The sequence below is a fragment of the Chrysochloris asiatica genome, unplaced genomic scaffold (assembly GCF_000296735.1).
Source record: "Chrysochloris asiatica unplaced genomic scaffold, ChrAsi1.0 scaffold00105, whole genome shotgun sequence".
In the NCBI taxonomy this organism is placed as follows: domain Eukaryota; kingdom Metazoa; phylum Chordata; class Mammalia; order Afrosoricida; family Chrysochloridae; genus Chrysochloris; species Chrysochloris asiatica.
The window spans coordinates 4,580,767-4,593,689 of NW_006408623.1; the positions used below are offsets into that span (position 1 = coordinate 4,580,767).

At 45.4% G+C, this 12,923-nt stretch overlaps 1 protein-coding gene across 1 annotated transcript in view; it reads left to right on the forward strand.

Annotated features, from left to right (window-relative positions):
- The window catches only part of DOCK1 (dedicator of cytokinesis 1), a 576,252-nt gene that overhangs the window by 183,529 nt on the left and 379,800 nt on the right, over positions 1–12,923 (forward strand). The window contains exons 27-28 of the mRNA XM_006867474.1: positions 5,191–5,318; positions 8,174–8,269. Of these exons, the coding sequence (XP_006867536.1) occupies positions 5,191–5,318; positions 8,174–8,269 (224 nt within the window). The remainder of the gene's footprint in view (positions 1–5,190; positions 5,319–8,173; positions 8,270–12,923) is intronic.

Below are 12,923 nucleotides of genomic sequence, written 5' to 3' on the forward strand. Positions count from 1 at the left end.
TGCTGATTATTCTGGTGCTGCTGGTGCTGATGGTGTGTATGTTGGTGCTGATGGTGCTGATGAGGCTGGTATTGATAGTGGTGATGATGACAATGTTGATGGCAGCGCTGATTCTCCTGATGGTAATGATACGTAGCTTTTGGTGATGCTGCTGGTGGTGGTGGGGAGTGGGATTGGTGCCCTTTCACATTAAGGTAAAGTTTTACTGCTTTTTACAAAATCTTCATGTAAGCATTAGCTCATTTCATCGTCACAATAAAAGCATACTTATCCCCACTTCCCCACATTTGCTTGACCAGCCATGGATGGTTTGGTAGGTGATGGATGGAGGAACAGTTTCTCTTCTGATATTGAAAATATCTCAGTGATGGATACTAACCCATTAGAAGGATTTTAATAAATGGGCGCTTATCTCCCAAGGGACTAAGAAAATGAAATACCTTTAAATGTGAGAAAAGAGCACTTAAGTTTCTAAAGAATTTCATCAACAGAGGCTGGTTAACAAAGAGAAGAATCTAACAGACTTTTGGGCTGGGTGGCTGCTGAGCATTCCCATCAGGTAGCCAAAGATGGCTGACAGTATGGACCTGCTGAGACAAACAGAATAGACATCACTCTCTTCACTCTGGAGTAATCCTGACCAATGAGACCAACACAATCAATTAGCTCTGAGGACAGTGCAGTCCACAATGACCTGTCCAGCATGACAGATTCATAAGGTGATGAAGATCAATTTAAGTCTGGGCATCTGAATACCAGATCCTAAAGGACCATTTCTGCCTGCTCCAAATTCAGAACTGTGTTGCTTTGGTTTTATAGAATCATTCATGGACCTCTTTCTCCTTCCAACACATAGCAACCAGTCCGTTAGACCTTCCACCTATTTTGAGTTCCTTCTAACCTTCTTCCGGAATACTGTTCTATCACGTAATCTAGTTATTCTCCTCTCCCCCTTCCTCTGTCACGTTGTCAAGAGCTATGTCACCTACTCAGTTCTTAAATGACTCTTAACTTCTGCCTCTGAAGTGTCTTAGGGAAGGGAAGCTTAACTTGTTCTTCAGAATGGCGACAGAGATAGTGATGGTGGCCAAGGGCTAGTCTTATGTTGAGGGTGGTCATATTGGAGAGAGGACATTCTCTGAATGCCTTGGCTGTAGAGCTCGAGGTAGGACAAAAGCAGACACGAAAGGGCTCAGTTTTCCCAAGACACCTTTCTAGTCCCTTGGGCTGTGGAGTCTTGGGTGTAAACTGTTGTGTTGTGGTTCAGGTCAGCAGATAAAAAAATGACTCAGGTGGTCATAGTTTGTGAACATCAGGTTCTGTCGGGAGGACATTGGGGCTTGGGGATGTTTGTGGATTCGTTGTATTTAGTGAGTCAACACTTGTTGGCTAGATTTTGAGGTTGAATTCACTGTTTCTAAGGTTATTATTATTTTCCGTTTCTTTTGGCTGGCTTTATTATTGGGTGATTGTCTAGCATCTGTATTATCTCCTATACCCATATGACATCTTGGGAGCCCTTCACGGATAAAGTCAAACAACTGTGTCCCTTGGACAGCAACCTTCCTTGGGGACCTTAGCTCCTCCATCATTATCTTAGGAAGGGCTGGATGAGAAGAAGGTAAGGGCATCAGCATGAGGTCCTCCTACCCCTGGAGTACAGACATGGTGAGGTCATTTTGGTCCCAACAGGGCAGTGCCATCTTGGTTTGCTGTGTTCTTCCTCCATGGTCTTCTGGCCGTAGCCAGCTGAGCTGGCCTGGCCTTTGCCTAGGAGACATGCAGGGCACTGGTATTGATTCCTGTTAGGAGTAAGGGCAATGAGAATGTTCATATATTCATATAGTCATTGGAAAGAACACCTTCTGGGACAATGGAGTTGCTATTAGTCCTTCCCAGGAGAATATGTCAAAATGGAATTGTGAGAGGTCTTAGTATGATCTGTCTACACGCAGCTCCTAGGAAGACAGTGGGGCCAAAGAACTCTGAGTCCTGGTTTCTTGTGCTACCACCTCCTGTACGTCATTACCCAGCAGTCCTTGGAAAGTCTTCTAGCTAGGTCTATGCTTATTCACAGGAACCATTCCAACGTGGCCTGCTCATTTTGTTCCCTTTTATAAATAAGCCGCTGGAGACATTTCATGCAAAACATGCTTTTATGTGTCATTAACGCTGTAAATCCTAAAATGGGAAACCCTAAAAACCAACTAAGTATATTTAATGTTTCAGAGTGCTGCTATCTCCACGTTTGTGCTTTCTTTAAAGAATAACAGAGTGGCTGGGCTAGGATCAAAACCCAACACCACTGCTGTAATGGACAGCCAGTCAGTGTCGGAAAGCCCACAGTGCCGGAGTTCCACTGAGTTTCCCAACTGCAGCAATTAGTGATGGCATTTCATCTTGAATCTTATCTCCATATTTTCCTTTCATTTTTGGAGCATGCTCTATATGCTCCTTTCTGCAAAACAAAAGTCTGAACATTGGACAGATGTAGCCCCCGGTGCTACTCCAGGTCACAGCTCTGTTTCCTTGATGTTGCATGTGCTCCTGTCCCCACATCTTCAGCCTTCCTCTGTACTTCCGGGAAACTGTCTTGGGAAGGTGCCTGGGTCCCTCTCATTGCCACCTCCCTGTCTGTCTTCACCACTACTCTGGACACCTTGGCCATTCTGTCCTCTTGGTGTCAGCGTCACTCACCTCTGCCTCTTCCTACGTGTGCTCTCACTCCCTGGTCACTTCCCTTCCATAGTTGTTGTTGTGATACTTCATCCTGATGCTACACCGGGCTTTTCATTTGCACACTACAACACTCCCCTCGTTTGTCTCATTCACGTGCTTGGTTCCCATCACTGTCTTAAGGCAGAGGCTTCTTCAGCCTCTATACCTGCATCAGTAATCTTCTTCAAGGTCTAGAACCCTGTATGCACTTGCTACTAGACAGGTCACTGGGTGTCCAACAGGCAACTTGTTCAAAACTCAACCCTACTTGTCTCCTCCCGTGTTCGCTCTTCTCGAATGTCCGTGTATCCCTCAGATGCCCGAGCTAGGGCACCTTTATTCCCTAGCCCAGCTACTCACCAGGTGCCACATTCATCTGGTGTCTCATTTGCTCTGCTCTTGGCCTCTTCTTTCAAACCTGCCAATGCTACCTGAGCCCAGGCTTGGGCCCCTGCAGTAGGTAACTAACTGATCAGTGTCTGTGGCTCTCCCTCGACACCATCCCAAAGGACTAACTTTTCTGACTTGCTCCTATCTCTTCCCATTTCAGTGTTCCTACTGCCCTCCTCCTTGCCCAATTCCACCTTAGGATGGAACTGAAGTGCCCACCTGGCCTTTGGTTCCAGTCCTCTTCTACCCAAGCTTGTGATGGAGACATTCTATGTGTGGTGTTCTGAGTGTGCTCGCCTTTGTCCCCTTGAATTGGTGTTTACTGTTCCCTTTGTCTGGACTCTCCACCACTGTCCTCCCCCTGCAGGCAGGCTAAGGCACTAAGGCGCTGCCTCCTGAAGGAAGCTTCCCCTAACTCATCTGCAAGGAGCCCCTAGCTCCTTGTGCCCACCCCACGTCAGGCCAGGATTCAGGAAGGTCAGGGGAAAGCCTTGGCTCCTCATCAGTCTCTGTGTCATTATGCCCTTTACTGAGTGCCCCAGAACTGCTACACTACAAAAGTCACAGTGGATAACTTTAGAGACCAGAAATTTATTTTCTCATGTATCTGGAGGGTGATAGTGCTAATCGGGGTGTTGGCTGTACACCATTCTTTGTTGGTAGCTCCGGGCGAGCCTTAGCTCTTTGGCTGTGTTGTTGTTGTAAAGTGCCGTCGAGTTGCTTCTAACCTACAGTGACCCTGTATAGGGTTTCTGATGAGTGGCTAGTGAGGTTGAATCACCAACCTTGCAGGCCAGCGCATTAACCCACCGTGACACACCAGGACTCTTTGGCTGTAACCTGTCTCTATGGGTCTGTCTTCTCCCTGTGTGTGTCTTGTGTCTTCTTATAATCCAGAAGTGAGTAGGTTTAAGATCCACCCTACACTGGTCTGATCTCAAAGGAGTGATAGATAAGATTCAGTTATATTATGGAAGGTGATTACCTTGCATTATGTCTACAACAACAAACTACTTTGTGACAGCAGCGACACTGGTGGTTGGCCATACAACTGGGAACCATGGCTGAGTTGAGACATGAAATTAACCATTAGGCAATGCCAGGCACAATGTCTCCTGCTCGATGAGGAGGATGCTTCTGAGCCTCGGGCCTGTGGGCAGGAAGCAGCATCCTGAGTGAGTTTTCCCAGGGGTCACTACTGCCAGGAAGTGAGATACCTGGACATGAATCAGAGAACCTCGCTGCAGAGTCTGAGCCTCGGGCCTTTGCACACGTCCCGCCACAGGTTTGGGCTCAACAGAAGGCTTTCTCTGAGTGAGCAGAGACCAAGCTGAGGATTTAGGAGGTTACAAAGCTGGCCAGCCAAGCTGAGAAACTTTTATAAAACCACAGCACATGAGAGGTCTTCAAAAAGCTCGTGGAAATGTTCTATTACTTTTCAATTCCATTTTTCCGCCAACTTTTTGAAGCCTTCTTGTATCGTCATGGGAAAGAAATTACTTTGAACCTCCTTGGGATTGATGGGAAAAGCTGCAATTCAAACAATTTTTGCTATGAGAAGCATTTCTTATAAAAATTACAATTTGCTGGTGGCACAGAGGTAAATCTCTTGGTTGCTAACTGGAAGGTCAGCAGTTTGAACCCACTAGCCTGCACCATAGGAGAGGGATACTGTAAAGGTCACAGGCTTGGACTATGGGGCAGTTCTGTGTCATCTTGTGTTGCGATGAGTCAATCAGGACAGCCCTCAACTACAACAACCCAGGCTTAAACAATTATTTAAAACCCAACATATGGTTGTACTTGTGCACACCATGTGTCTATGTGTTCCTGTGTTTATTTGGGTGAACTGTTATTGTGTGTACACATGGAAACACCCATGTGTGTTTCTATGTAAACTGTTTGCATGGCATCCCAATGATTTCCTACCTCATTACCAGTAATATGACCGGAGCATTGATGCCAGTTTCACGGCCTGCACAATGCCAGTGCAGCCTGCTTGCAGGGACCAAACCCTTTCTAGCAGCCCTGAGCTGTGTCTTGGTGGTGACCCGCTGACCGGCAGCCCTGTGTCCCCTGCAGATTGCCGAGAGATACTGCTTCCTGTGATGACAGATCAGCTGAAGTACCACCTGGAGAGGCAGGAAGACCTAGAGGCCTGTTGTCAGCTGCTAAGCAACATCCTGGAAGTACTATACGGGAAGGACGTGGTGAGTGATGGCTTGGCATGCTCCGCCTGCCTCTGGGACCATCCCGGACGTGTGGGCCTGTAGTTCACACCCAGTCCAGCCTCGCCGTACAAGAGCCATATTTTATTCATTCAGAGAGGAACTGCCTTCAGTTCAAGATACAGCTTCTCTCTTCCTCTCTGTAGAATTTCATTTGCAAATCATCTTTATTGACAGACAGAGCCTGGAATTGCAGCACTTATTCGTCAGCATTGAAAAGGCTATTTTTATTTATTTATTTTTTTACAGGTTGCGTTCTGATATCTTCTCAGCTAAACCATTCTCAAGGCCTTGATTTTAATCCTTAAATGAAGACAAGGTCATTGATACTAAAATGTTGACAATAGCAAAAAAAGGCCAACCACCTGGGTGCCTTCTTTCAATTCTTCCCTTTATTAATATCCACCTGGCACATAAGCTCTGGTAGTGTAGTGGTTACAAATCGGGCTGCTAACCTCGTGGTCAGCAGTTCGAAACTACCAGCTGCTCCGAGGGAGAAAGATGAAGTTTTCTGCTCCCGTAAAGATTTACAACCTCAGAAACCCTGTGCAGGGTCACTATGAGTCGGTACTGACTCCACGGTACTTAACAACAACAACTAACACAAGGACGGTGGTTCAAACCCACCAGCTGCTCCTTGAAAAGTATATGGAACTGAGTCAACGGCACTTAACAACAACAGGGTGCTTCCAAGATTTGTAATGAGAAGAGCGACCCTCCAGCCTTCTCCCCAGGGACCTCTCCCCACAGGCAGCTCTCTTGGTGCCTTTTAACGCTCATCTTTCCCCTCACATCCACCCACTTCTCTGCATCTCTAAATTGTAAACTTATACCACTTTCTTTTTGTAAGAAAGTGTTGGTACAGGTACAGACTGGAAAGGTCTGGCCCCACCCTTCCCGCTGCAAGATAAGGCACTGGACCACAGGCCACTTTGAAGCAGAAGATGGGTGGTTGAAACCCACATGCCGCTCCTTGCAAACCCGATACAGAGTGGCTATGCATCGGAACCGACTCGACGGCACTAAACAACAAATTTCCCCATCAGCACATACAATGTATATGTACACACATGTATGTATATGTACACACATGTATGTAGACCTAAAATTAGCTACCACACTGGACCAGCCATGTTGTCTCATGTTTAACTAGGGTGGATGACCACACACACATATAGGTGAAGACATGTCTTTTCTAGGTGTGTTGGTATTATTGTTAAGCGCTGTCGAGTCGGTTTCGACCCATAGTGACCCTACTATATAGGGTTTCCAAGGAGCAGCTGGTGAGCTTGAACTGCCAAACTTGCAGTTCAAATGGCTTTGCAGTCTGACGCATTAACCCACAGTGCCACACCAGGACTCCAGGTGTGTTAGGAAAGGTGAAAATTGGGCTTGAGTGGTCTTTCTACTACTCTCGCCTCTGCCCCTGGTGCTGGACAGATGGACTAGCACTTAGAATTGCACAGAGCTTGTTCTTCCTTCTTGCCCACAGGACCGGGTCAGCAGACAGTCACTTACCACTTCCCACCCGCCCCCAGTCCTCTCGTACTTTCTCAAAGCCTGGTTGACTGGAAGATTCACTTGCTCACTCTAACAGTACCATGGCTGTTGGAATTAACCCAAAGGCCAACCCTTCCAGTTTCTTACTGGGCAAAAGGTTGGGTGTAAAGAGGGTTTAGGAGCCCTGGTGGTGGTACAGTGGTTATATGCCAACTGATCACTGAAAGGTTGATGGTTCAAACCCACTCAGCGGTTCTACAGAAGAAAGCCCTGATGATCTCCTGCAAAATAGCAGTCTCGAAAACTCTATGCGGCAGTTCCCTTCTGTCCTTCCACTCCATCATAGGGGGTTTCTATAAGGAGCTCTGGTAGTGTAGTGGTTACGAATCGGGCTGTGAGCCGCAAGGTCAGCGGTTCAAAACTACCAGCTGCTCCGCGGGAGAAAGATGAGGCTTTCTACTCCCGTAAAGATTTACAGCCTCGGAAACCCTGTACAGGGTCGCTATGGGTCGGAACCGACTCGACGGCACTTAACAACAACAACAACAACATGAGGGGAAACCGACTCAGCAACACCAAACTACAAGCCCTAAGTTTCTGGCCAAGCCTCGCGAGGAAGTGGACGTGAAGAGCAAAATCAGCAATCCCACCTCACACGAAAGAGAAGAAATACTTCTAAACTGATAGAGGTCTCCATGGCCCAGTGGAGTCTAGATTTGTTGTTAAATGCTGTCGAGTCGGTTCTGACTCATAGTGACCCTATGAAGGGTTTATGAGGAGCAGCTGGTAGGTTTGAACTGTTGACCTTGAGGCTCAAATCTACCTTTTAGTCCAGTGCTTATGCTTCAGAGCCACAGCAGGACTCCATAGTTTACTAAAATGATCTTTACACATTCTATTCTGTGTGATTTTAATCCACAGGGTACTTGGATTCTGTCTTGGAGAGGCATCTGTGCTTGTTATCTGTTAAATTTCCATTTACAGATGACCAAGTTGTCTCCAGAAAATGAATTGGTGTGCTAATCAGGGATCACAAATATTCTCTTGTCCCAACCGATCTGCTTTTATTTTTAAGGTTTTCTTAATTAAATTACTATAATCAACAACAAATTTTCATTAACGGGCTGTAATTAATAAGACGCCTTAAGGTTTCTTCATAACGGCTTTTTTGTTTTTTTTTTCTTCTTCTTCCTTTGACAAGTCTCATCTTTCATCTCATACAGGGTTGTAATTGATTGACTCTTTAGAGGGTAAATGGGTTCCGTGACAGCTCTTGGAGCTTGCATTCTAATGATGGTCTTTGGTGTTGGTTTTCATGGGTCTGTCTCCTTCTCCAGGGGCCCACCCAGCGACATGTGCAGGTCATCATGGAGAAGCTGCTTCGGACAGTGAACCGAACTGTCATCTCCATGGGCCGCGATTCCGAGCTCATAGTAAGTGCACATCCTTCATCTTGGCCAACAGAGTCTTTCTTTCCCATGAATGCCGTTGAATCTCGAGACCACCCCCCAAATCCGCCTGCTCCTTGTTTAAGTGGCTTGTACAGCACAAAGATCTATTTTGGTTTGAACTACAGTACAGCATACAAGAGAGATGCATCTCTGCGGTTCTGGTGTATGTACTCGTTTCTGGTCATTCTAGAACCAGGTGTCATCGTGTGAGGGGAAAGTTATCCACTGTTTTAGAAACACAGACATTTATTTGCTTCTAGTTATCTCGTGATATACAGCAAATGCTGTGTATATATTTTCCTAAGTCTTTCCGGTAGCTTCTTTCTACCTATTTACATTTAAGGTGGCATTAATAAAATTTTATGAAGGATCTTAAAAAATAATTGAAGTATTCCCACGTCATTGCTTTGTTGTTGACTGTAATGTCTTGTAGATTTGTCTCTTATGCAGAGCATTTAGGCAAAGTAGAGTACCTGCTACTGTTTTCTAGAGAATGTTTGAACAGTAATATTTCCAGCGTCATGCATGTCATGGGGCGTGATTCCCAGTGTCTACCCGCTACCCGCCATCATGCTTTAGGTTTGGTTTCTTAAGCAAAAGATTCACATTAGAATGTAGGTTCCATTTAATTTTTTTGATTTCTAGTGTGAGTTCCCAAATCACTAACTTAAGGAGATGGCATTTCCAAAAAACAACTGTCTTAATCAATGAACACAAATCCTACTTAGAGTGTTCATTGGCCAGCAGACTTGGCATATTGGTCTTTCTTGGTGTGTGATCTTCATTCTTTCTGTATAGATATATATATAATATATGGGGTGAGACCAGTAAGCTGATCACAGCTCCTTCTGATAGGAACACACAGATCTCATTCTAGGCTCCTTTTGGTTTCTGAAGCTGGGGTTATAATAAAGGATTCTGTATTTGATGAATCACCGACAGATAGCAGAGGAGTGGAACACACTCTACTTAGACTGTGTTTCCATCCAGCAAAATATTCTGTGTCTCAGAGTTCGGTTTGTATTAGGTTTCCGTTTTTCGTTTTACAGTAGATCTCATTTAGACATGGTCTATATAGCGTAGTGGTTACGAATCGGGCTGCGAACCTTAAGGTCAGTGGTTCGAAACTACCAGCCGCTCCGCAGGAGAAAGATGAGGCTTTCTACTCCCGTAAAGATTTACACCCTCGGAAACCCTGTACAGGGTCGCTATGGGTCGGCTCCGACTCGAAGGCACTTAACAACAACAACAATAACATGTATAAATGAGGAAATAAAATCTATCCTTGTAAATTTACTTTCTTGGCAGTTGATGTTTCCATTTGTTCTAAAAGTATACTTTGTCTGCCTGTTTCTTCACCGTGTTCCAAGTGGGTGGAGACTGTGATTCCCCCTGGAGTCAGACTTGGGGGAGTAGGCACAAGCCTGACTTCATGCCCTGGATGAACGTTGAACCCTAGACCCAGGAAGGAACTGCAAAACAGAATGGCTGGTGTGTGGTTTGAAGTTGTACCAAGTTGTGTCTTAGTCAGCTGTTGGGTTGGACCTGTGGTTACAGAAGCTGAGTAGCGCTCAGTTCTGGAAGTGGCCCTACACGGTGAGCATCTGGGAGTGATGGCAGATGGGTAGGCAAGTCATGTGATGAGGCAGTTCTAGTTTGGGGAAAGTGGGCTTCAACCCCCAGGATGCCTCACTCGGTTCAGAGTCATCCAGCGATTAACCTGCAGGAAGGAAGGCCCATATGAGTTCAGATGGGCACTTTGGTGTGTGGAGAAATGATTGTAAGACGTTCCCACATTTCCATCAGCACGCTCACTCAATAGAAGAGTGCAAGGTGAGTATCTGCAGGCATTCTATTACATCATAGGCATCGTCAGAATAATCCCTCAGTTGTATGCTGGGCAGTGTATACCAATAGGGGAAGTCTCTTTCAACTCTCACCTTATGTGACCATATACGCTACAGAAAATGTTTCACAGAGGCACAGGAGATTTTCCCAAACCTTCAGCTTGCGGAGCAATGCTTGTTTGGAACTCAGGTGTGATGTTAATGATGGATCCCTGGATCACCTGATGTGAGCGACACATGAGTGACCGCTCTGGCCTCCATCCTACCTGGGGAGGCAGCTGTCCTGAAAATAAATACCTTTCTATAATTAGTCATGCCCATGGTGACCAATACCAGCAGTTCCTGGAGGTGGAGGGGCCAGATCAAAAGTTAGAAGCTCACTTCCTGAAGCGCTTAGGAGCCCATGCTTGCAGGGACCCTGTGTGCCCACATGGCTGATTCTGCAGAAGTCCTGGGTGGCATGTTGTAAGAAGGGGTTTTTACCTGGTGTGGTTCATTATAGTCAGTAGGCAGGGGTCCAAGACACTGGCAAGCATGGAGGGAAAGAGAACAAAGTACCTGCTCCCCAGAGCCCTGACTTTCATCTCAAACAGAAGCTTCTTGAAGCAGGGAGGAGATGTAGGCCCTAAGCTTCCTCCTACCAACTCCAAAATTGCCAGTCTCTAAAAGCACTTAAAATTCATTGGAATTTCTTTTGTAAAAGCCAGTAGGCTAACATGGGAAGCATCTCAAAAAAAAACTCCCACAAATATTCTGGATGAGCTGTAATTATTTAATGAGCAATGACAGAATCCAGACAATTTCCAGAAGGACGTTCCTTCTCCATTTCAAAGGAGAGTTGTTTGGATGGATCTTGCCACCATCCCCCAAGCCTGAGTCCCCTTTGCAGTGTCAACAAAGTCCTGAGATTGAAATGTACCCCTTTTTGAAGGATTCACCTTACTCTGGCGATTTGCATCCATTGTAGATAATAATATGCATTAACCTTCTAATGTCACTGTTGTTACTTGGAGAATTAAGATGGTAGGAAGGCCAGGAAGAGACGGGGGAAAACAAAAATTTTATCAGTCTGCCTTCTAGACTGGAAAAAAGCTGAAATGACTTTAATATAGAACTGTTCGGTAAGGTGTATCATTCCTTTACACAAGAGAGATTTTATTTACACTACCTGTTTTTGCATGCATGGAGTGTAAATTGTATCACTAAGAATTAGCTTAAAAGTTCTAAGTAATCACTGAAAGTGGACTTTTTTTTTTTTTTTTAAATAAAAGTGGCTAAAAGAAAAGAAAACCATTTTTTGCACACATATGCTTCGCATAATGATTCATTCCATGATCCTGCCAGCAGTAACTTGGAAATTGCCCTCGTGTTCCATTAGAAGAATATTAATTGCTTTTGATGTGGTCTGACAATTACCCCCCTGGTCTGTTCTGTTTAGACTGAAGACTGTGGACCCTTACACATAGTGGGGGACAACGTAATACTGCTGTGTAGAGCTGTTTCCATTTGATCTGTACCCATGGTATTTCCTAAAATTTCCCTGATGCAGTTAGGTGTACATCATTTTAGATCATTTTATACTTTGCAACGTTATATTTAAAGTGGGCTAGACTCCTGGTGTGGTGCTGGAGAATCAGCGCAGCACTGAGAACCACAAGGTCAGCAGTTCAGAGCTTGCTCTTCGGGAACGCTCTACAGGGTCACTGTGACTAAGAGCCAACTTGGGACTTAACAACAACATCCATAGCATAAAAATATACTGTGATCCTAAAGTATTAGTTTTTTTTTTGGTTTTTTTTTTTTTTTGAGAAAGAAAACTCCTTTTGGCAGCTATAGAATTGTAAGTCAGGTGGGTCTGTAAAATGGGGCGTCTAACAAAAGGTTTGTAGCCGTCTTAAAAGGCCACTTATTGGTCTTCTCCTGTAGCTTGATGTTGTGCTTGTGAAGTGCCATCGAGTTGGTTCTGACTCATAGCGACCCTGGGTTCCCAAGGAGTGGCTGGTGGGTTTGACCCCGGACCTTGTGGTTAGCAGTCCAGTGTTTATCCCACAGTGCCACACCAGGACTCGTGGAGCCTAATACTGGTGAATAATTGAGTGAACCACTTTGTTGTTGTTGTTGTTAAGTACTGATAAGTCAGTTCTGATTCATAGCAACTCAGAGCTTCCACAGGGCCAGGTTGTCTTGTCTTCCTACCTCGGAGAGGCTGGTGGGCTCGAACCATAGACCTTGTGGTTTGCAGTCCAAGTGCTTACCTTAAGTATTTGTTCGTTTTGTTGAATGCCATCAAGTCAGTTCCGACTAATAACAACCCTGTATAGGATTTTGGAGGAATGGCTGGTGAGCTTGAACCCACCGACCTTGTGGATCAAAGTGACTTTACAGTCCAGCGCATTATCCTACAGCACCACACCTGGACTCCCTTAAGTACTTGATGTTGTTAAGTGCCTTTGAGTCTGTTCCAACCCACAGTGACCCTGTATAGGGTTTCTAAGGAGCAGCTGGTCAGCCTGAACCACTGACCTTGCAGTTCAAACCGATTTTGCAGTCCAGCTCATTAACCCCAGCACCAAGTTCTTGTTGTTGTTGTTAGGTGCCATCGACTCAGTACTAACTCATAGCAACCGTATGCACAACAGAATGAAACACTGCCCGGTCCTGGGCCAACCTCACAATTGTTGCCACGCTTGAGCCATTGATGTTGCCACTTTGCTAATCCATCTCGCTGGGGGTCTTTCTCTTTTTTTCTGACCCTCCACCTTACCAAGGTAGCATGATATCCTTCTCCA